This window comes from Lepeophtheirus salmonis, chromosome 13 (genome assembly GCF_016086655.4).
Source record: "Lepeophtheirus salmonis chromosome 13, UVic_Lsal_1.4, whole genome shotgun sequence".
NCBI lineage: Eukaryota > Metazoa > Arthropoda > Copepoda > Siphonostomatoida > Caligidae > Lepeophtheirus > Lepeophtheirus salmonis.
This window is the reverse complement of record NC_052143.2, coordinates 10,005,466-10,031,952: the sequence shown is the minus strand read 5'-3', so window position 1 is coordinate 10,031,952 and position 26,487 is coordinate 10,005,466. Positions and strand designations below refer to the sequence as shown.

At 29.0% G+C, this 26,487-nt stretch overlaps 1 protein-coding gene across 1 annotated transcript in view; it reads left to right on the top strand.

Annotated features, from left to right (window-relative positions):
- Mitf (transcription factor Mitf) overlaps nt 1–22,671 on the top strand; it is a 407,005-nt gene extending 384,334 nt beyond the window's left edge. The window contains exons 4-9 of the mRNA XM_071892507.1: nt 19,948–20,064; nt 20,131–20,353; nt 20,455–20,530; nt 21,075–21,240; nt 21,315–21,437; nt 21,498–22,671. Of these exons, the coding sequence (XP_071748608.1) occupies nt 19,948–20,064; nt 20,131–20,353; nt 20,455–20,530; nt 21,075–21,240; nt 21,315–21,437; nt 21,498–21,698 (906 nt within the window). The 3' untranslated portion in view covers nt 21,699–22,671. The remainder of the gene's footprint in view (nt 1–19,947; nt 20,065–20,130; nt 20,354–20,454; nt 20,531–21,074; nt 21,241–21,314; nt 21,438–21,497) is intronic.
- The last annotated feature ends 3,816 nt before the right edge of the window (nt 22,672–26,487 follow it).

The window sequence follows — 26,487 nt, the reverse complement described above, 5'->3', positions numbered from 1 at the left end:
AATATCAAAAAATTTCAAAAATTCATATATATTCTCAAAAAATTAAATATTTTGGAAAAAGTTTCAAAATCCAAAGCTATTCACAAAACTTTAATTTTTTTGCAAAAAAAATCGCAAATATAAATTTCAAAAAATATATTTCGGATATAAAATTTTTTGAAAACAATTTCAAAAATCCATAGCTATTCATAGAAAATTAGATTTTTTGGAAATTGATTTAAAAATTAAATTAAATTTCAAATGTTCTAATAAAATGAAAAAATTCCTTTAGTGGGGGAGGGGGCATAGCCCCTCCAGTCCACCCCCCGCTATACGAACAGTGCAGAAGGAGTGTCTCTTATAGTGCATTATAAATAACACAACGATCATTTCAAAGTACACGCATAGTTTTGTAGATAAATTAATATGTGGGCAAATACTTTTTTCCTTTATAAATTGCTTTTCGGGGATTACGTTTTATTTATCCTTATTTTTTGCATTATTCCATACACATTTTTAGTCTATCTTTATGCATCATTTTAAGTAGTGATGGAACGATTTTAAATACAATCCCAATGCCAATTCCGATTCTTTAAATTTCTATAAAAGTTCAAAGGTGACCTTTCCCAAGGTTAATAGAAATTCAAGGTTATACCATAATGCGTTTACGACTAATGTTTGACTACCACCACGCTTTTAATATTGACGTCATAGTAGATGAGTGGTTGTGTGTTTGGTCAAAATCTGTTTTTCTTGCCCAATGGTCGGTATGACACATTAAATTGAATGTTCTAGCAATAGTGAGGTCATAGACTATTTGCGTGTTTTGTCAAAATCTGCCTGTCTTGCCCAGGAGTCGGTACAATACATCAGATTGAACATCCTAGTAAGCCCCATTACATGATATTAAAACCTTGTATTTGTATAAATGATGAACTTTCCCAGATCCCTCTACAATACTTATTCCCCTAAACTGACAATATCTGCACCAACTGCATATGCATAGAATAATTTTGTTCACGTTTAGTTTGTGTAGAATTTGTTTCTTCACAGTTTTCGAGTAAATTTTATCATAAATTATTTTATTACAATATTTATAAAATTATAAGACTCAAGTAACAAATTCCGTTGGTCGTGTTTTATATCTTGACGGATATATTACATAATTTTTTTTCATAACTTTCAAAAATAATCAATAGTTTAATACCAGTAATAAATAAGAATCGGTATTGCAAATTACACGTTATTAACGTGATGACGATTCAATACACTGATTTTCCTTTCCCGATTAATCGTGCTATCACTAATTTTAGGCAGTTAAAAGCTTTGTCTTGTGTCATTATGATATTATCGATATTATAAACCTAAATTTTTTTTTTAATTATATAAGTAAACACTTGTAAAATGTTATATTTTATTAATACGAAAAAATATCAAATTACTTTAAAAAATTAATCGGAAAAAACATGTTTAAAAAATTATAATTAAATTTGGTTGTCTTGATAAAATGTATTTTTTTTAATTAGAAATCTCAAAGTGCATCAATACATATAAACTAAGAATATATATTTTTTTAAATATAAAACAGAAGAATATGTTCATTAAAATGAGCATAATTAAAAAGTTCAAAGCTCGGGAAATACAATCAAGATGCTCATTACGCAATTATTTAAAATAACTTTTGTATTTTTCATTTATACATAATTGGCCCAATGTTGAACAACATTTTATCAAAAGTTACTATAAATACATACGTCATTAATTGTAAATTCAAAACGCAATTTCTATATTGAAATTTACACATGTAGTTGAGAGAGTTTTATGTTCCGTTCACCGAAAACATTGGGTTGATTTTTACCTTTATTTTTGAAAAGCTGGTTTTATATAGAACGCTGTGCTCAACGCAGCGTTTAAACTTTTACTTATCTTCCTTTTTTATATAAAAAGTCAGCAGATAATTTGATAAAACGAGCTGTATATATAAAATGTACATACAGTTATGAGTAAAGTTGTTGAAACAAAAACCCTTCACAGTATTTGTACAACCTGTGCTTGCAATCTTGCATAAACATATGGTAATGGAACAAAATTTACAACAAAGTAGAAGGGAATTTTGAAATTCATTGTTTCGAACAGTGTTTCTTTAACAAGGTAAAGAGGATTTATATTCTTTTCTTTCAAAAACTTATAATAACACACAAGCGGCATCAAAACATTACAGACAACAGTTAACCAAAAAACTTAATTATTTAATTAATAACAAAGGGGTTGATAGTATACTGAGTTGGAAATAACAATGTTAGTATCGCCGTAACTTCTTTAGTAAAATAGTAACTCATTTGATTACTGTCCCATCTAATACAATGACATTTACGCTGTTACTATTAAAAAAATGAGATTTCCTTTAGTATCCTCTCTGATTGATTATATTTCTTAAAAAAGGTAGCACTATTCATAGTGAGAATCCCTCAGAGTGATTATGCGCAGAAGCTACATATGATCTTTATACTAGTCCAAATGAACAGAGATTGTAGATATAGTACTCTATTCATATTCGTTGATAGGTACATCTGTATGTAAATCATTTGACAACATAACTCATTTTCCTAAGATAAGTTGAGCACCCCCAAACGTGTAATAAACTTTGATGTGTACGATCAAGTACAATAGAAGCTTAAATCATGTTAAATTATAAATATATTTCTGTCTGACAATGTTTACTATTGTATAAAAAGAAAAAACATATATTAAATTAACAAGAACCGTTATTTTTACGAGTAATTAATTACTCGTGCCCTAAAGTAACGACATTCATTTTTTAGTATAGTGATTAGTAATTCATTACTTATTTTCTAGTAATGTGCCCAATATCGAGGGTAACGATACTATGAAAAGCCCTTGTTTTAGAGAAAAACTTTTCTACAACTAAAATTGAACGATAAAGAAACATAATTTAATAAAGAAGCATAAGTACAAACAGTTTTTTTTCTATTGTGTTCTAACTTTTCTACAATAATGTAGAACGGCATGTCCGTCAATAACATTTCAACCTTTTAAATATACATTATATTGTAGGGAACAAAATGACGATATTTGTCAGTTCTCGGCGCTCTCCAGGATGTTTTTTTTTTTTTTTTGTTTTTTTGATAAGTTTAGATATGACGTAGCGTCAAACCTTACGATATTATCCTTAGTAAGTATTTGTAATTTTTATATAATCCCACTTTGTCACACTTTTGGATATGACGCGGCATATAGCTCTAAATATTTACCTTTTTTTTCTTTTAATTGTTCCGGTTCAAAATAATTTCTTTGAGCACCTATACATTGTGGAGAATATATATTTGATCCCTTACCGATTATGTAAGTTTGCCCACTGACAAAGAAAAAATAAAGTCTATAATTTTAATGACAAGTATATTTTAACGGTGAGAGACGGAATATGAAAAAAAAGTCTTTGGAGGAAGAAAAATACTGAGTTTAACCCCAAGAACAATTTTACACCGTCAAGCACAGGGACGGAAACATTATATATTGGGGATTTTTCTCTGCTGAGGGGAAAGGACGACTTCACCGCATCTAAATCCATCTGGGCAGGGCAATAAAAATAAGTCACTTAATGATTCTTCCTACAAGACAATCACCCAAACATACGGTCAATTCAAACAAGGAGTACCTAAAAAAGAAGCACATTAATGCCATTGAGTGACCAAGCCAGTCTCCGTACCTCAATCTCATAGAAAATCTTCATCAGTGGGCAATGGACCAAATACTTATTTCCTCCACTGTTTTTACATAATTTTGTAAGCCGCCATAATTCTGGGCAATTTCCTATCAATAGTTTTTCTCTCTTTTTTATTTTTTTTAATAAATCAGTTATTATTATTTGAAAAGGATTATTGAATCTTTAAAAAAGAGAAAAGAAAAATGATTAATGATTAAACTTTTTATTGATACTAACAGCAAAAAATCTATTTATGTAGATATAACAGCCATATATACATTTAAGCATATTTGTTTTCCAAAGATTTTTTTTTCTTAGCATGTATATTGAGGAAAAGGGTTATAAATTATAATACAATTCATTTTGGATTATAGTATTCATATATTCATCTTTAAAGAAATAATATTTTTTGATTAAATAAATTAAAAATATATTATGTTAAAGTTAGAAGGAAATAAACTTTACATTAAATGATATTTAATCATTGTCTTATATTTATTTATTTTTTTGCAATTTTTATTTTACAGTGTCTCAAAATTAATTGTCTCTTAAAAAACATATTAGGAATGTAGATTTTTTTTGTTTGTTTTTGGCTATTGATTTAGTTTATTTCCGTGTCCTAGTCCATTTATTGAGTTTTTGATTAATCGTGGTAGAAAAGTTATATATTTAATGTACAATATCAAACCACGATTCACTAATAGTTTTCCTCTTTTTATTGATGGACTTATTGAATTTAAATATGGTATCCAGAATTCCGGTTTCGGTAATTTTTTATAAGGATTAATTCCTGCAATGAAGATATTTCTTATAGAGAAAAATTCTGGGGGCACTCTACACAAGTTTGCCCGCACGTATACTTCCTCTTACTATCTCGGAATGGGATATTTCAGTGGCTGACAGTTTAAGTTCATTCATTTCAATCTTTTAATAATAAGAAAATAACTTGTCTTTGTGTTTGTTGATTGATGTGTCGAATGGGGACTCATTTTTAACAAAGAGCATTTAAAAAAATAATAAATGTGACTTTAGATTAGGATTAGCAATAAGTCTAAGTAGGTAACGCACAGCCAGTAAGAGCTCTAGAGACAAAAGTACTTACAGGCTCATCATATGATATTTTTCAAAAGTTATCAAGCTTTTATTTTTAAGATAACATCTAAGTATTGATTAACTATGTGTGAGTGTGCTCATGAAAAATGGAGAATAACATTAAGGGTTTCTCGGGGAGTAATTTTCTATATTATTAACGCAAAGTTTTGCTGTTAGTCGATCCCTAATTACTCTGAGTACAACTTTTAGTCATTATATTATAACAGGAAAGTACCCTAATCTGAGTAAACGATCAACATTAAAAATGTCTGGTATAAATCTATATTCAAATTCCTAACATATTCAATTCTATTATCTAATCCATATATGTATTCTAAAAATAAATATATAGTATTTAGTCAGAATCAACTACAAAATTTGTCTGACGAATAATCACACATTATTGGTCTGTTTTGATGTTTTTTAAAAGTTGTTAAAATGATTTTGGTATGAAAAAACAAACAAATATAGAATGCGAAACATCTGTGAGAAATATTTGTAGTGCATTAGCACTTGTCTGATCGTTTGGGACAAGCAAAATTTTCTACCGGACAGGCTTATACAGTGTATATGATGTTCAAATGATCCCAATTAATACAAACTAAGCTCGTTTTGACATGTGAGATAGTTTTGTTATCGTACAAACATTGATTTCTTCTTTATTTAAACAAATTAACATCGATGGCCTCTATTTTCTACTTATAACTTTGGTGCATACGTGAAGTACAAATTTTTTAAACTGTGGGACAGATCCTTTGTTTGTCCAACAAATTCTGTATTTTCGAACTTGTTCTAAAGGACAAACTAGGAAAAATGCATGAAGAAGGGGGTAAAGTTTGAAAGAGCTGAAAATAAAAATATTTTGTAGCAAACGGTATTTGAAATACCTAATAACACTTAAAAACATAGTATTCTACAAATTTTGGACGTGATTCCATAATCAAACAAATAAGGGAGACTTGTCTACATTGGATAATTCCAAATTTGTAAACACTTATCTTTACCCACCAGAATACTTGAATATATTGATTTAGATAAACAAAATGCAGATATTTATCCAAAAAAATATGTACAAAACAACTTATTAGTCAACGATCCTCATATCATTATTGATTTGTATTAATATGTTAATGATAGCATGTCATTACATAGAAGACAAAGGGAAGGGAATGCATTAATTACACCCTTCTTGAATTGATAAGAAAACATTTCCTTAACAAACATATATATTCTATAATAATTTAGCAAGGTTTGTCAGGATGGATGTTTGGATTAATAGATATTTAGATTCCGTAGAGTCATTTTCTATCTAAGAAATAACAATTTAGTCCTTTTAATGAAATCTCGCAGGTTTTTTGCATATACAATTGAGCCTGCGCATCATTTGAAAGAAGAAGAAAAATGCGTGCATATGTAAAGAGTTTTATAAAAACGGTACGTAAAAAAATATGAAATTTGAAGATCGCGCTCTTTTTTAATTGCTACGTAAACATATTTTTTATTTACCGAAGCTGTCATCATTATTATTTCATTTTTGAAGAGGGAACAAAATGTACGCAATAGTCACTGTTGCTTGATCAACGAAGAGTTACTCTGAGGATCCATTGTAGGTACTTCTTGGAATCGGAGTAGAATTGAGCATCGACTCATTTTAATTCCTGCCTATATAATTGTTAGATACAGAGTTGAATTTGTGTTTACTTCCTTCATCTTGTAGCTCCTTGCAGCTAAATTAACGAAACGTGATGAGCTGCTCTCCTTAGAAACACTCATCAAATAGTACAATATTTTTTGGTTTATTTTTATTAACATAGCCGCATTTAATATTGTTTAAATATCTGATCAACTCATATTTTATACAACTCTATAGAATAAAATATAAGCTGAGCCCTCATTTTGAATAACGGGCGTGTGTAGCCAAAGTTTAAATTAAAAAAGAAAAGAAGTACATTATATAAAGTGAATAATCATAAATGTGACTTTGGATGGGGTTTATGAACAAGCTGTGGAGACTAAAGTACTCCTTGGCTCATTACTTAATATTATATTTGCTTGAGCTGTTATTATTATTCTTGAGGAGATAAGAATGTATAAGTATGTTTATCGATCCCTAATAACTCCGGGTAATGCTAGCTACTACCACAAAACAATATATGTATAAACACAGCGTTGATATTTGAACTAAATTCAAATAATATACGACTATATATGTTCATAAAAATACAAGGCTATAAATTTTTATTGAAAATGAAATTTCAATAGAAAAACAAAGAAAATATATCTGTAAAATTATTCGAAACATACAGACATACATATATTTCACTACATTCGAAGCCTTTCAATACAATAAAGTTTTTATTATGCACATATTATTATACCTAATTTTGGAGTTTGTATTGATAACAACCCTTGAAGGCAGACAAAAAAACACATTACTTTTTTAGGAGGAAGACTTTTTCTAAATTAATCATTTGTTTTCTTGTAAATATAACTTTATTTAATTTAACAATAAGCTAGTTAATTAAGACTGCTAAATTAAACTTTTTTATTTGTTTCAATAAAAGGAGGATGAAAAGTGCTTTAAGGCAAAGCAGTATATCCTAGGCATATATTACATATAATACTCAATATTCTATTGAATTAAAGATGCAATTAGAATTAATATAAGTTCAACAAAAATAATTCTACTAATTTTCTTCACAATGCAAACTTTTAAAATACTACACCTAGTTACTTTTATTGTCAGGAAGGCCGTAGGCTGGAGGGGCTCTAGCACCCCCCATTAAAGAATTCTTGCTTTTTTCTTAACAATTTATACATTTCAAATTTCGTTTCTAACAATTTAATATATGAAATTTAATTTAATTTTCCAAAAAAATTAATTATTCTGTTAATGGTCATTTCCAAAAAATTTAGTAACTTTAATTTTTTGTGAACAATTTAATGTTTGAAATTTTTTGTGAACACCTGTAATTTTTCAAGTTTTTAATATTGAATCCTATTTTTTGAAAAAGATATGATGGCATCTCTTTTTATCTTGATTAGTGCTTGAAGTGACATCTATATACACAATTGCATCGTGTGGTTATTCCAATGTCCTTATCGAATAGATATGTTCTAATATTAAAAGCTTGGAGTTACTCATTGTTTTGGCATCAGTAGTTAGTAAAAATGTATCCTTAACCCAAATCCTATTTTTAATTCTGGGTTCGGGTCCGATGTTAATAAAGTTCGAGACAAGTATCCCTATAATTTTGGTTTTAGATCTGGTACCCAAAGTTTACGCAAATATTTACATATAAAGATACAAACCGGGTTGGATCCGAGAAAATGTCCTTAATAGGAACTCATCGTTGTAGTTGAAGTCAATCTAGGAAATATATTATGTACTTTAGTGCTGTAAGGACATATAAATGAGAGCTACGTGATATTAGGAGACGAAACATTGCTTTCATTCTTGGTATAGGCCTTTATCCTTTTTTGAGTCTCTAAAAGCTTTTGTTTTTCACTCTCATGCATACAGCATTCAAAAAAACAATATAATATTGTATGATCATAAAATATTCAAGACACGTGATTTTACAAAATTTTCTTATAACTTCTTATTGTCTTTATAGTCGCAGTTTTACATTTTTTATTTGTATATTAAAGTATTTCACTTGAGTGGTTTCCTTGGTTTATATTCAATATATATACACTTTACGTTTTACGATATATGCATGTATATTTAGGACAAATCTAAAACTATGGACTGAGAATCATTTTCTAGTATCATATAACGAACCAAAGAAGAGTCTGTAAGATATATTTCTATATACATAAAGTAATCAAATGAATGATCGCCAGCATTGAAATTTGAGTGTATTGTCGCAAACAATGCTTTAAATAAACTTAAGCTTTCAATAAATTGGTTAACATACAGGTTTAGCGACTACATATTTGTGAAAAATTGTTCTATTTTCAAGTAGTAATAAAAATTAATACATTTTCCTTAGAAATTAGCTTTCATGTTTGCTGTATCTTATTAGTCAGAAGTTTGTATTGTTGAACAATATTTGACGTTTCGTGTGACCTTGACCTTGTTTTTATTAGAATAAATATTTAGTATCTTTATTATAACTACAAAACGGCACTTATTTTATCCAAAGTTAAGGTCGATTATGTGTTTCTAACGAAAGACCTGAACCTCTGTAAATTTAATTGCCTTTTACATTCAACAATAATCCTGCTTACAATCAAACCGAGACGAAAATATAACCTCTGTTTAACTTTGTTTTTTTTTAGCAGGGAAGAAATTTATACAAAAGGAATGACCGACCTAAATTTTTTTAAGAGTCATTTTAAAAATGCATAAATAAAAAGTAACATTCATTTGATTTATGCGTCTCAATCTGTTTATGATTTATGGCCAATCATGCGCTTTGAACGTTTTGTGCGACCTATACATCTCAAAATTAAGATATATAATCTTTTTACAAACTTTTAGCTAGATCATTCTGTAAACTTTTCGGTAACTCTGCTTAGAATCAGACATACAAATTACATTCAACTCTCGAAATTGAAATAACCTCCGTTCAATTTCATTATCAGAGATAATAAGAAATTAATTAAATATAAACTTAACTTATTAAACTCAATAATATAAAATGATATTAAAAATTGGTAATATAGATTTTGATAATTGGAATTTTTTCCCTAGAAGCTTTTTAACTAAATATTTTTTTCTTATATTTATTTCTTTTTAATGTGAGTCAACGTGCCCTTAAGCTACTTGATTAATTAATACACTAATCCCTCACCAAATATTTAACCGATTAACCCATTTTAACTCTTAAATTAACCACAAATAGTTATAGGGTCATAAAATAGAGATTTAAGCCGATGCTTAAGATTTTGAAGAAAACTAATGAACACAAAAAAAAAAAATTATTGTCAATTCATAAAATGAGTCCCAGGTCAGGATTTGGAGTACTTATTTTCCTCAAAGAGCTGTAGCCAATGCAACACTAATAGATGAGTAAAACTAGTAGAAACTTGCTAAAAATTGAAGAACGCCAACTATGTATTTAATTTGAAAGAGGGCAGGCACCCTCTTTCACATTAAATAAGGGTAGGTGTAATGATAGCCAGTGATGCTAAACAGTAGCACCTGTTAAAAAAGAAAACCGAAAATCACCATGGTAACACCCTGACAATTTGAAGAATGTTTTGGAAAAAAGCAGCTTAGATGTCATGAAGTTTTATCAGATCAACTACAAGCAGCTGTGGAGAGGGGGACAAAGAATTGAATAAAGGCATAGGCAAGAATTACTCCCATATTGATCCACAATTCTACTCCCCCGCGACAAATTCCCAGGTTACTCTGCGTCTTTTATGAGTACACACAAATGTTCACTCCGGTTTCGTATATCAATTATAGCTTGAATGTAGTAGAAAATGAAGTTCGCTCTTCAAAAATCAAATAATAATGACAATAGCTTAGGAAAAGAAAATTAATTTTTCAGATTGTCAATTTCAAAAAAAAAAAAAAAGCTAAAAAAATCCATCGAATAGCATCACTGGAAAAAAAAAACTTATTAACTTATAACTTTGACAAAGGAGGATAAATATTTCAAAATAATTTATTAGAGCTTCACAATCTTTAGAAATCCCAAAATTTAGTAGTTTATCAATATGGGAAAATGATTTGATCTCAGAGAACAACAAAAGTTCCAATAAGATCCAATAAAAATCAATCATTCAATATATAAATAATTTTAATTAATTTTGCCCAATTCATTGAAAGTTTAAGGACATTCCATGTTTTATTTTCTAAGCTACGGCTATACGTGGAATGTGCATGCGTTTGAAATGAAAGGGAGAATAGACTTAAATCAATCTTGTCTTCAGGAATTATAAAATAAAGTTATTTATCTATATATTATGAGAATAATATAATTAATAAATAAAGTTCTTTTAATCTCGGATGACATTCATATAGATATGTTCTACTATTCGTAAGTGTAAGATAAGAAAAATAGCCCTTAATAGGTTAAAAAAAGTGGAGGCTTCAAGTAGGTAAAGGGTATTTCTTCTTCATTATTTTCTGTTGTTGGATTCGATTATAACTCAAACTAAAAAGTTTACTCAAGTCGACTATTTTCTAAACATGGAGCATGATTGTTCTCAACTTATATTGGTTTGTAAGCAAAACGACATAGAAAAAATAATAAATAAATATTATCCTTGAATGATAATATTATATATTATTTTTCTTTTTATTAATCTAAACAAGAAAATAATCGAAAATATCGAAAAAATATACAAACAATCCTGCCATTGACTGGCGTCAATGATAAATAGATCATAAAATATCGTATTTTTAAGAGTTTAAAAGACAGTTTTTCTAATCCAAAATGATTAATAGAGTGTCTTACTTAGAGCATATTTTTTTCAAAAAATGGAAGTTTATTTGTTCATAGTATATTTGACACTTGGTATCTAAAAAACGATATTTAAGCTGTAAAAATTAAGAAAAACATCAAAATATTATTGCGTAATACGCGATAGCAATAGAGTATATTTATTTACTGCCAACATTTTGAGGACTTATAACGTGAGACAAATTAGAGGAATGATGTTAAATTATTGCTGAAAGATATACTTAATTGAATTAAAATCAATGTATCGATTAGACTCCATAGTTGTAAAGTCTTTTTTTCTCTCTCTCGATATTTTAATATTTTTCAAAATTTAAACACATCCATGAAGGATCTTTTTTCGGACGTTTGAAAGTTATTTTCGAGCTTAAATAAATAAAAAATATCCTCCGATACCAAATTCTGAAATTTCGTGATTAGGGTACACTCTAATGTGCATACTTATAAATGATTTTTTTTTTTTTTAATTTCAAAATAGAACCAAATATGTATATAATAATACAAATTGTGCTCATGTAAAAGGACTCGTCTTTCCTTTCATTTTGTTAATATTTTTTGCTCAATGCAATTGTCTATGCATGTCAATCAATATTTGCAATGTATTAATTTATCAAAAACTGGTTTATATTGTGCCAATTTGTTCATAGATATATCGATACTCCCAGCTTCTCGAATTAATATTATGATTAATTAATAGATATGAGCTTTTTGTAAAGTCAATCGATGTTCATGATTATACATACATACATAATATGTGAATATTTAGAATTACATAATGAATTAATTCAAAAACTGCCAATTGTTTTTTAACACAATAATAACGTTAAAAATACTTGAAAGTATCAATTGATATGTCAATCATTGGAATATTGCAATATTAGAACCATCATTTTTTTTAATAAATATACCAACCGAAGTTATGTATATATTATATTTAAGTAAATAAAATTTGCAAAATATCTACTTTTTAAGTGCATTCTTCTCAATTTCTGGTTTTTTAGGTAAGTATATGTAAAATAACCAAAAAACTGAATGGGGAAAATCTTTTTTTAAATAACAGGTAGAGATGTTATCAGTGTAGAAATAAAGTTTTCCTTCCTTACTTATTATTCAAATTCGAGAATAATTTGTTGTCTAGAGTACAGAAGTGTTTGTTCGTTTGTATGATTTGGATTATATTTTTACCCAATTGAGGTTTTTTAAAGAAAAGTACAAGAAGTGTATGTACATAAGCACTTTGTACAACCTAGAATATTAAAATATGAAACTATTGTTAAAATAGGGTATTATATTAAGCAATTCATTTAAAAATTAAAGGAAAAAGATTATTATTATTATTTTTTTTTTTTTTTTTTTTTGTTAATTTGGAGATTTTTATTTCTTAGTACTTTCCGCATGTTTTTTTACTTATGTATAAAAACAATATGGGGGTGTTTATGTAACTACCAGTAACTCAAAGTAATGTGGTTTTCTAGAATTGATTCAAAGTTCTTGTTTTCTACTTGACCTTGTTATCCATGCCATGCCATTGCAACTATATTTATTTTTTAAATTATTTAGGAAAAATGTATTCTGCCTTTTACACCAAATAGACAATACTTTTATATTATTTACATATATATTAATATTCCATTAATTAGTCAGATGAAGCTGTACTGATTAATTATAAGTAAAGAGAATATCATTACAATTATTCTATCTCAAGAATAGCCGATAGGGCACCCTCTAACTAATCAAAACCTAAAAGGATCTCAAATCTTAAACACTAAGAGGAAGTGAAATTTCTGTAGAAAAATTCAATTACTTAGTGGCATTACTTTCTAGTGATATAAACTTTGCTTTCAGCTTGGATTTTCACATTTCTTTATGTAGGTATTTAGTCATACTTATCATTTAAAGTCCTAGCGACCTTTACCACCATACTAGACCCATACATTTGCAGAAAGTCGTACCGGACATAAAACACTGACTATTGTCTTTGAAGTTCATATACATACATAACGTATAATTCTTTCTCTAGGTATGACTGAGTACCTAACCTACACAAATTCAATTATAGAAAATAATTTATACGAAGCACGTTGTCATATGTACTTCGTATTTAATAATCAAATATTTTTTATGTAGATTATTTTAAATCTTTATGATCCAAATAACTACTTTATGAGCCTAATTACGGAAATAAAATTGATTATATCGGATTTGTAAAAATATTTAAGAGCATATTGTATATCACTAGCAGGACTACCCGTCATTGCATCGATGAAGTTTCCTTTGGTTATACAGATATGAACCAAAATTCTACTCCCCTGGGTTTTTTTTTAATCTGAAGCCCTGAGCTTTGCTTTTTTTTTTTTTTGAATATTACACGCTGAGCATAAGCTACACACTTGTTCCTACATTGTTATCTCTTAGATTAAAAAGGATGTTATGGCAAAATTACTAACAAACAATGCTTTATTAATATAGATTACTCTTTTAATTAGGAGATGAATTAATAAGTTATGGCTAAATTATATCATATAAAATGTCTTTATAGAATATTACACTTTTCGGGCCAGCGTGACATATGTATACCTATGCCACGCAGGATAATCAAAAATGGGCCAAAGGAAAAAAAAATCATTTTGAACTCAAAGTATTTAAACGAGATAAGACATCTAAACACTCAAAAACAAAACAAAAAAGTCCTGAACAGATAAGGGCGATTAAAATAAAAAATATTTTTCCCCTTGGTCTAAATCCTCCAAGTTATTGGTCTTGTCTCACTCTCAGGTAAGGTAGCTTTGATCAAAACACTGCCTATCACTACTCAGTATTTGGAAAAATCTGTGATATAATTGTTAATAAGTTTTTAGCCTGTCCTTAACTATTATTGAATAGTATATATATTGCACAAAAAATCTTTTACAAAAATGTAGATATATATATATACCTCAAGGCCACTAAATATCCTATATGTACATATCATTAACCTGCGGTTGAACATTTTTCTCTCTTCACTCTTTTATTTATTTTGCAAACTCTACATAAATAAGACACCATTTTCAAAGAGAGAGGGGGGGGGGACTTTGATGATGTAACGCTCATGTAAACAAAATCAATTCAGTGTTGCCTAATGCCTCATATTATTTGAGTGACTTCTAAGAGGAAAAACAAAGAGCTATCCTCCTTTTTTGAAGGTAATTTTTCTATTTCTGCGTTGTTGAAAACAACAAATATTTAAAACAACTATTAAAAAGTTCCTCATCTCTGATCCTATCATCACATTTAAAAACAGTTTGTATTTCATTCGTAGCTACTACCTATGCGTACTTTGACGATCTCTGGATATTGATGGGTCAAGTACTTTTAAAATGGATGTTATTGTTATTTTCTCTTAGTTTTTTGTTGTTTTTTATCACATATTGTTATCAGTTTGCTTTATAGGGATTTTCCATAGCTCTTGACCTAATGGAACTAATGGTCTTCCTGCTGAATACATCGTTATTTTCTTCTTCTTCTTTTCATTATATTACATCGTATTTATCGCTCTTTCGTTTTTATTTTAGCCCTCTCTATAAAACGTCTGCTTTTAATTATGTCTTTCCTTCTATCTCAATTACAAAAAATAAAGATTCAATATAACCATAAAAGTAACTAACCACCATAATATGTGGCGCCAATCAATTTATGTCTGAAAGACCATTTTTTCGCTCGTATTTTTATCATGTGCGTATTTGGTTAGATCTACGTATTAAGCATATAATAATACTGATGAATTGAAGAACGTATTTAGATTGCTAAAAAGACATTGTTGGTTCTTAACGCTTACTTAGGTATGTAAATGGAAATCCACTATTGTGATCCTCATCTCACAACGTTTCCTCCAAAAAGGAGAAAAGACCAAAACTCAGTTATTAAGTGTTCATAGAAAAATATTCCCAGCTGTTGGACTATTCGTCATTTTAGTATGTGTAATAGACTGCCCTGTTTTCAGCTAAATACCCCCCACACACACACACACTCAACAAATACATTTTCTGATGGGACAATCAAAAAACTGGTTTTGCTAATGTTCAAGGTATCTCAGCACATTTTTAACGTAATGTAGTCCATTTTAATTTGAAAAAAAATCCTTGGTTCTTTGGTGTTGAAATTTGCCATTTACTTTTTTTTTTTAAATCATTTGATTGGTCTGATGGAGTTGCACTGATTAAGTATAAGTAAACATTATAGTATTACATTTACTCCATCGGACCTAGTATTCGTCTTTGAAGTCCAAATACATTTAATATTTACCTTCTCTGAGAAAGACCGAGTACTGATCCTAAGCCCGGTAAGTTCAAGGGAATAATTTTTCCCTAGCGCGATGTCCATTGAACTATGCTGTTCCATCAATTGAAGCATCTTGTATTGTTCCAAATATGATGTTATGAGTCAAAAATTGTACTGCTTATGTTAATTAGTATTTGGTTTATCAATCAAACATCTTATGCTTCCTGTTTTTAATCATTGAAAGGTATAAAATGTCTTAATTATTTGAAAACTCCTTGTTTTACCTATGAACCATAACATAGCAAAGTTTGACTCAAGTTGAAGGGATAGTTTTTGATAAAAGGAGGAACATTATCATTGATAAAAGAAAGAAACTCCAAATCATTATACAGCACATCTGGGACGTAAAAACTTCATTTAACTTCATACTAAAATGGCCTCAGACATCTCAAACTTTGCAAAAGTCAATTTTATATGGTCTTTTTGCTTACGTATATATGAGTTTTATACAAGGCAAACTGTAATTTTTTACTCATCTCTATGATACAAATTTTGAGAGGTTAAGAATCTTCTCTTTTTTTTACAACTTTTCTAAGAGTAATGATGTAGAATACATTCTTGGAGATTTTGTAAATCGTTTTTCTCGAGGACCCTGCCTGTTCCCCGGTATTCTTCTAAGACAATCCCTCGCTATCTTAATCCTTTTCTCGTATTGTGTGCTTATGGTGGCAACTAGGACAATTTTTTTCTTAGCAATCGACAGGTTCCACAACATGACTCATAGGAAAATTATAAAAAAATGACTCTTAACCTCTCAAAATTTGCATAATATGGATGAATAACTAATAAAGGTTGGCCGGGGAACTGTGGCCGTTTAAACATTATAATATGGCACAGCATACTTAGTTTTAAACCATTTGTATTAAAATAGTCACAAATTACAGCTTTAATATATTGATGATCCATACAACCATATGATTTCGTGGCCTTTTCTGGATTTTTTTTTGTAAAAAACATTGAGTGACACATTTAAGTTAACGATGTGATCATGTACCAACAATTCAGTTGAGGGTTTTCTTTCTTTCTTTATTGTTTGACCTTGCTACGCAGTTTGTTTTGTCCTCTTTTTATACTGTATCTTCCTCAAAAGGATTCTGGCTGTTTTTTTATTGGAGGGGGAGGGGGGGGAGGTACTGTTAGTAGTCCAAAAAGTTAAATAACAAATATAAAGATATTAGTTTTGTCCCTTATAAAAAAAAAGTATATGGTTAGATTGGACATACGCGTTCAAAGTAGTTTTATTAAAATAAAAGGAAACCTGTTTTTCGACATATAAATCAAAAAACTATAAATATTATTATTGTTATTTGCGAAAGATCCAACGATCACCACCAAAACCAAAAAATAAAATACATTTATATATTTCCATCAATTATGATGTATAATGATATTTACCTATGAATTATTATTAATAATAAAGATATTCGCTACTATCCCAAGCACAGGCCCTACCTGTGTATCCATGCACCTACCTACCTATTTACATCTGTCATTAATCGTGATTTATGATAACGATGACAATTTCGGCATTCTCTGCACATTCTTCGCAAATATCCATGTTGAACATAATATCAATACTACTAGATATATGTATTTATATTTGTACATACGATCAACCACTCTGATAAAGACAAGGCCGGCCTTAGATCGACTCCATCCAAAACAGATTGTACGGGCCCCAAATCCCAATCTATTTTATACTGATTAAGTATAAGCAAACATTATACTATTACAATTCCTCTATCTAATCTAAGAATTGTCTTTCAAGTCCATATAGGGACTGTTTGATGTTCAAGAATGACCACTAGGGCACCCTCATCCAATCAAAATATCATAGGATCTCAAATTGTAAGCCCTAAGAGGAAGTCTGAATTTCTTTCGAAAAACTCAAATTACTTTGTGTTATCATTTTCTTGAGATAAAAACTTTGCTTTGAGCTTGGATTTTTCACAATTCACTATGTTTTTTGTTATAATTATCGTTTAAAATCATATTTTGTTCTACTGAAATACTAGCACTGGACATCGACTCACAAGACGGACGTTAAACAGTCATTATACATTATGTATAATGATTTTTGCAATAGGATAAGTATAACAATGAATAATTGAGGCCAGGGTATGTTTTAAAGGTGCAAGTAGGGCCTTGATCAAACATAAATGTGCGGTGTTCTTTTCTTCAATTCCTTTTGAAAATTTATATTTAATTTCTTATTTTTAAATAATGTTTCATTTTTCTTAATTGACCTCTTTTTAAGAAGATACATTTTAAATTTATCTCTAATCAGTCAAGCCTGGGCTCAAATGAAGTCTGAGGCCCACTTTGGTTTCTACAATTTAGCTCTCATATATTAGCAATTTTTGTTGTCTCTCTTGAAAATTGGCCAAAATTAAAATATAATTTGATGTTAGTTAATTAGATCGTATGATATAGCAAATATCGGACTATTTTATATTTAGCAGTTATAGGAACATGCTACACAACTAATATAGATCATATAATTCGAGTTCAGGAGTTCAACAGTCATGACATTTGAACAAGAGAGCTGAATATAAATACATATGAGCCGCTGATGTTGTTTTGGGAATACATTTGTATAGCATATACAAAATTATTTATAGGTAACACAATTCCTTGTAAAGGTTGGTAGATGGGTCCTCAGCCTGATAATATAAAAAATAAAATAATACGTATTCATCAAGATAGTATGCCCACACGCTCTGACGGCTTTTTCCGTGATTCCCGCTCACGCTTTATTCTACTTATTTTTTTAAATCAGTGCTCGTAGTCCAAAATTAAAGAAAATGCGTATTTTTGAGTGATTTAGTTACGTTTGAAAGCCAAATTATGTTAGACTAAAGGAAGAGACAAAACATTTAAAGTGTGATATTTTCTAAAGGGTATATCTGTGCAATAACTAATTAATTAATCAATATAATTTATTCAAATTCAATTTGAGAACAAAATCCTTCGACGGGTTTCACCTTCTTCTTCAACTCTTTACAAAATTAATTTATGTATATAAATATGTGTATTAATATATATATACACTAAAAATTATATTCTTCGTTCATATCAGTGTCATCATCAGTTGGTTCGTCATTCCACGCCTTACGTAAACACATGGGGTAAATCCAAGATTCTAAATACATACGTTATAAGAAGTGAATTGTTTGTAGTTGTGTTATCACAAATATAATTATTATTCAAGCATTTATTAATAGTTATTATTTCAATATACATAACTTATGATAATTATGAATGAATATAATAATCCTGGATTTACCCTCTTTTTAGTGACATAGTCTTTATGCCTATTTGCTCAAGAGACAGCTACTTTTCCTCTCAGGTACTATTTATTTTTTCTCTTTGCAAAAAAAAAACAAAAAAAACCCATATACATACATATAATTCAAATCAATTGATATTATTAGTAGTAGTGCGAAAAAGTTATTTTTTGACGTCTATAAATTAAATTTAACATTTGCCGAAGGTTTTCCGCACAAAAAATCATTTTTAAAAGGCTCCCCCTTTTTAATGAAAGGTTGCGTATATTTTTAAAACCACTTTTAATATATCATTAGGTTGTCATTTACTTTATATGGCAGATTTTCAATTGAATTATTTTACCACTGAACTACTGTGCTGTGTAAATGCATCTTTTATGGAGCGATGTGAGGATGTACTCAAGAAATATATTTATAATATTAAATTATAAAAACATGAAAGACTCGTTAAAAATTTTTATGAGTCTTTTTTGGGGAGAGAATAATGTTTATACTATTTTAACTCTGTCTTCTCCATTTATCGGGCTAGTTAAAAACTGGTTTCTTATCATCTCTCAAAAAATAAAGAGAAAGACAAAATAATCATTAATTTTTCTTGTCAATTTAAAAAATGACCACCAATATATTTATATATTTATTTCTTATCGTCATTATCTGACTTGAGAAGACAACGACAAAGATAGAAAATAAATTTATAACGTAAATAATATATATTGTATATCCTTGGTGATAAATACGGAAATCCTTAGAACAACTAGGATCATTATAACGATTAAAAAAGGGGACAGCAAACTCCCCCTCTATCATAGCAAAGGCGGAGTTTATTGCAGAAACCCCATGTACTTTTATAACAAATATATGTAAAAAATCTTATCATTTTTTGTGTTTTATTTTCGTTTCATTCTTTCCCACGTTGGCTATTATTTGTAGGATTATCTGAAAGAATACTGTCAGACTAGCTAGCAGTCAAGTAACATGAGTCAAAAAAGATATTTATTACTAAGAGGTGAATTCTTGAGTAAGGTGTGCATTAACGCAACCTCTTTATATCTACACATTGTATTTCGAATATAGTCATAATGTAATATTTCATTAAATGATTCTATCTTTTTTTTTTCTTTCTCCGTAGCCAAACACCGGAGATGAGTTTTTGGATGATTTCCTCAGTAATGATACCTCCTTGGAGGATGGAGCCGTACCGGATATCAAAGGCATTGACAGTGCTATTAATATGACAGGGAACGAAGTGAGTAGTGGATGTCTTGGATTTTGGGCCTTCCTTATTCGAGCTGTATTTTTTTTATTTCTTCAGGTGAATGCTTCTACATTACTGGACTTTATTACACATTTTGACAATTCTACACATAATCACAACAATAATGTTGAGCATGTGGCAACAAAGTCTATACCCAGTCGAGGAAGTGGCATCAAATCCCCAATTTTGGAAGATATTACGGTTAAAGAAGAGCCTCTAACGGATGAGGATCTTAAAGCAATGCAAAAAGATAGACAAAAAAAGGATAACCACAATATGAGTAAGGCTGGTTTTTTCATTTAAACACCTCATAAAAATAAATATATTTATTTATGTATTTGAATCTCATTTTGTTCTTTCTCTTTCTTTTTTTTTCTTTAGTTGAAAGACGGAGACGGTTCAATATCAATGATCGAATCAAAGAGCTGGGAACTCTATTACCTAAGCAACAAGACCAGTGAGTGCTGAACCATGCAGAATACTTTTAAACTATATACAGTGGAGAATATAAGTATTTGATACCTTGACAATTTCGTAAGTTTGCACACTAAAAAAGATTTAACGTGGGATTGACTAGACTAGACTACTCCATAGCCTTAATGTGCTTCTTCTTGAGCTATTTTTTCGTTGCTTTAGCCGTTTTTTGGGTGGGATCCTTAACAAGGCCTATTTTCAGTGCTTTTTCCTGAGGGAAGGAGGTTGTCGTCCAAGTTTTCGATGCAGAGAAGTCTCCATTTCCCTCAACAGAGAAACACCCCAATGCATAATGTTTAGACCCCCATGCTTGATAGTGGGTATGACGTTCTTTGGGTTATAATCCACATTTTCTTTCTCAAAACCCTTTTTAGTTTTTTCATGTAATGTCTTTCACTATTAAAATTATTGACCATTATTTTCTTTGTCAGTGTGCAAACTTATAAAATCGGCAAGGAATCAATTACTTATTTATTTTGCACTCTGGATACGTACATGAATAACCATTTTTCTCCTTTTTTTAAAAGGTATTATGACATTGTTCGAGACGTACGACAAAACAAAGGATCCATTCTCAAGGCGTCCGTAGATTATATCAAGCATCTAAAGGAAGATCAAATCAAAAAAAGACAACTTGAGGATGAGTTTAAGTCCATCAAGTTGGAGAATCGAAAGCTCATCTTACAAATGCAGGTAGGGATTTTAATATTATTGATAAATATGTAAATAAAATACTTACTTACCTATAAAAATATCTCAAACAATAGGAATATGAGAAACAGTTCAAAGCGTATGGAATTCCGCTACAAACCTTTTCTTGGAATTCCCCCTCCACCAACACGGAAACACCTGGACCCACGAGTGACTCCTCTATTGGATCCATTAAAGAGGTAAGTTTTTTCAAAAGAATGAATTGATAGATTAATTGATTTCTTGATTTGGTTTAATAGGAGCCAGGACTTATAAGCAAGGAATTTGGAGATTTAATGGATGATGAGGAGGATTGTCATCCCGTTTCGAATGGAGACCCCATGCTTAGTTCCCCTCACCTCTCTCCACGAGGACTCATGTCCAATTCCTCTCCTTCATCCTCTCACTACTCAAATGAGGACAATGCACTATCTCCAGACTCAATGGACCTGGCTGCTTGACAATCAGCAGACCGAATCATCAGCAATTGTTCGGATAAAACACTGGAATCCTCCTCATCTGGGACATCTTCTCCAGAGTCGGCACTCTTATTTTCAACAAATAATAATACAACAACAACATCATCATCACCTTTTAACCTTTTGACAATGGGATCTTCACCTTCTTCCATTGCGTCCATTCAGCAAAGTCCAGGTATTCTGGAGCAACATCCCCAAGAGGAAATACTCATGCTTCAAAATGGAACATCCTCACCCTCAGTCGTTGTCTCATCTTCAGTATCGTCCCCAATTGTAGTGAACTCATCAACCTCACCCTCATGTTCATCAGTAGCCATCCCTTTGGGTGAAAAACGACCTCGGCTCACTACACTGGAAAGAAGAGACATCGAGTCCGCACTGGACAACACTGAGAAAATTGTTGCCAACTTTTTAGCCACTAAAAAGCATGTTATACTCAAGGAGCGGACTCCATGCTTCGTAGTTCTGTGATTATTATCCGAGCTCATGTCAGATTCGGTCTGAAAATGTAGTTCAAAATAAACAAAACAAAGACCCGTTATTATTCCCAATAATTAATTAATATTAATTATTATTATTACACTGTAGTCCTTATTATTCATAATTATGATTATACTCTTTATATTAAATTAATTAATTATCAAGGAAAAAAAGAAGAAAAGAAAATTTAGTGGATTATATCTTAAAAGTTATTTTATCATTATAAACTATTACATATTATGTTATTTTAGAAAAAACAGTAAAAAAAAACAGATTTTTTCCTGTGTACACTATTATCATCTATCTTCTACTCAAGATTATTATTCTTCATTATTAAATAATTAAAGTCAATTAATAATTATATATGTAGATTTATATAAATATCAGAGAAGAATCCTCTCTCTCCAATCCATCAGTGGATCCTTTTTAAAACATGAGCCAAATATTTAAATACATAAAACAATAATAAATAAAACCCCGAGTGTTTATAATTAATTAAACCTTTCAACAAAAAAAATCTTTATATAAATTATCCAACATTTTCAGCTTTCAAAAATTATAAGTAAAAAAAAAGTTAAGTTTAAAATACAAATATGCGATCTTCAATGTGCCACGACTGTGCATAAAAGCCTCAATATATAGACGTAATTTCTTTCAGCCAAAAATATTATAACATATAGATATCACCATTTTGTATTATTCATCTTGATTACGTACCCTTCTCTTTTTTTAAATAACCACATAAGGCTTTTCGGGGAGGAGGAGATGGAAACTAGCGGATGATTAAATTTATTAAATTGAAGAAAACACCCCAAAAAATATAAGAGGAAAAATAAAATTATAACCAAAATTCAAAAACAATTTATACCCGTCAATGCCAATAATAGGAATGCATTCGAAAACCAAACATAATTATAATATATATTTTAAAAAAACATTAAAGGAATCATTGTTACTATTGATACAACGACACATATCAAATTAGTCAAATTAATTTTTATGGTGTTGTAGCCAAAAAAATTATGATAAAAATAATCAAAAACCAATTGTTAAAACGTTGTTTTTTTCTTAAATACAAAATAATTCATAATGTACAATAAATAATAATTTTCTAATAATAATTTTGTAAGTATTAATTAAATTGAATATTTAATTTATTAAAAATTATGTACTTATATATCTCTTATATAGATTTTTTATTTGTTTGTTTAATTGGTTGACTGTTTTCACCTAGCAGAACCACCTTGCTCCTTCTATACATATATTTTTTGTCTTATAAAGTTTCATGTTTTTGCTAATAGATTTATCATTTTTTTTTTTTTTTAGATATTTAATTAATATTTTTGTGTTTTTTTACCTAGTTACTCTTCTTATTAGTAAAATCGTAATACAAATCTAAAGATTTATGCTAACAATTGTTATATATTTATTCATTAATTTATATTACCTACATAAGGGTATAGAATTATATATTTAATATTATGCTTTCATAGTGTTCTTGTTTGTTGATTTATCACTTTGTATCATCATATTCATACCCAATACCACTGCAACTACTAATAGTATAATAATAATTATTAATTAATCAAGAATTAAGAGAGAGGAACTTATCTTACAAAAAAAAAGAAAAACAAAACATACATACAATTGATAAATTTCAGTAATAAATCCATTTAATTGTTCATATATGATATGTAAATAAAAATATTTATATACAAGAATAGAGCTTTCATTTTGAATTTCTTAAAAAATTATTCATATTTTATTTTGTTAAAAAAAAGGTAAATAATAATACTTATTATTGTTATTATTAGATGAAAAGAACACTAATATGTAATTATGGATATTTAAATTATAATTAATTAAATAATAAAAACATTTTTTTTTTTTGCTTCCTCTAATTAACTAAGCCATTTGTTGTATATTGCTTTGAATTCCTATTAATACATAATTTTCTCTTCATGCGATGTTTATACTTTCAACTGCATATATTTTGAATATCCTAAAGCATATGTGTATACTTTTTTGTTTGTTCAATAACAGGCAGTCTTTTATCAATACGTATATACATATATGTTTAAAAATTATAAGCTATTCAACTTATATATAATGTGTACAAACAAAAATTTCATATGTATATTTGCAAACATATATATATATATGAGATACATTGTCTCTTTGTTTTCTAGTTATTGTTAATTAAATGAATAATATATATATATATATATATGCATATTATGTATATTTGAAACAAAAAAAATTAGCTTGAAATATATATATATAAACTCTTTATTTAAGCATCATACATAGATTATTTATATTTAATGACGATCATTCATTTCTGCGTGATTATGTTTAGCACGGCTCCTTTCGCTACTGTTTTTTTTGTTTTTGTTTTTTTGTTGTTTTTTTACCACAGCTTCTTTTCTGCGGGTTTTTATAAGCACATATGAAAATAGAACACATCCACCGGTATTGTCAAAAAAATAAACCGAAAATGACCATGCCCACTCAGACAATTTGAAGAATGTTTTGAAAGAGACCAGCTTAGTTGTCATCACGTTTCCTTAAACTAGCTAGGAACAGCTGAGGTGAAGGAAATAAATAAATACTCCACTCCGTATTTAGCCATGATACATATAGACAGGAATGAGTCTGTTGTTGATTCTCAATTCTCCATGAAATCAAAAAATGTCTTACAATTATAACTCATCAGCGTTACTCTCCGTCAATCATGACGAAACAAATACGTCGTTACATTTTATAGCTTCTACGTATAATACATAATTCTCTCCTCCAGAATAAAAACTAATGAACACAGCATTAGAAAATCAAAATAAAATATATTCAGGTAGAAACTACATTATAATACTATAATGGAAGATGGGTGGCTTTGCCCATCTTCCATTACAGTATTATTTTCATTTATGATCATAAATACATTAATAATATAATGATAACCTAAACTGTTGCTATATAAATATTCCTTTTACGATACATAATTATCAAAATCTAGTATAATAGGAGATCTGCTTCATGACTCAAAGCAGACTGAAGAAATATGTATCAACATAGTCTCATTTATTATTGTTATTGGTTATTTAGAACTGCTTATGTTATTTAATTTATTCGTGATAACATCATGTAACATCATTTTGACCCGCAGGTTGAAACACACATTTAATAGTTTATTTAAGCCGTAGAACACGAAAATGACCATTAAAACTTAACTTTAAATCTTTAAAGGTTTGGCTTTTAATGCATTTTTTCCTTAAATCATGTTTTTAGTGTAAAACTACGATTTTGTGGCATATTTCGACTTAAAAGAAATGTATATATGAACATCAAAGTAAATATATAATTGAAAATTTCAGCATTGAAAAAATGAATTATTCATTACTTTATCTTGATTACATGTAATGAAAAATTTAGACAGCTACGCAAAAATTGAGTAAAATGAAGGATCTTACTTAGAAGTTAATATTTTTTTTCTTCAAGTGCTTTATATCCTAGCTGAAGTTATAGAATAGACCTTACATTTCATTTTTTTTTTAATTCCCTTTAAAAAAAGTAGTTTTTGATTGATTTTTGGTCAATTTAGTTTTTAGTACTTATTAAGCAATTTTCAAAAAAAGTTGTAATGTTCATTTTCGTGTCCTATGACTTAAATAACAATAATAAATTTAAGTTTCAGCCTGTGGGCACTCCAAGACCTTCATTTTATTACATAGTGTAATATGGTCCTTTATTATATAGTTACTTTTGATTGAATATAATTACAATCGGGATATATTACAATACAAGTCAAGTATGATTTCATTAAATTGTCATAAAGTATCAATTTAGTAATCATTTTATGGAGGTACGTAGATCAGTAAACAACGTACCTGAAGATTTGAGACAATGATAACTAATCAAGTTACTTATTCAAATGTTATTATATCATATTACAAAAATACACTTTTACACCAAATTAGTTGAAAGAGCTTATAAGTCACTGGTAATGGCTTTCATAACTTGGCTGAGATCAATTAAGGGGTATGCATGTATAATTCTAGATATACAACTCCGATAATTCGAATCCTTTGAGTAGCTACGTAATGCAGACTGTTTCTTTGGACAAGAAATACAGTTATGAAGTGACAAAAACCATCGTTCTATACTTTCTGTGGTTAGCAATTCTTCCATTTGAATTACGATCTTGTGTTTTCATTATTTAATTTATTTAAAGTATTACTGAGGTAAAGATTCGAACTACATTCGACCAATCTTCAGTGTTGTATTTATATAA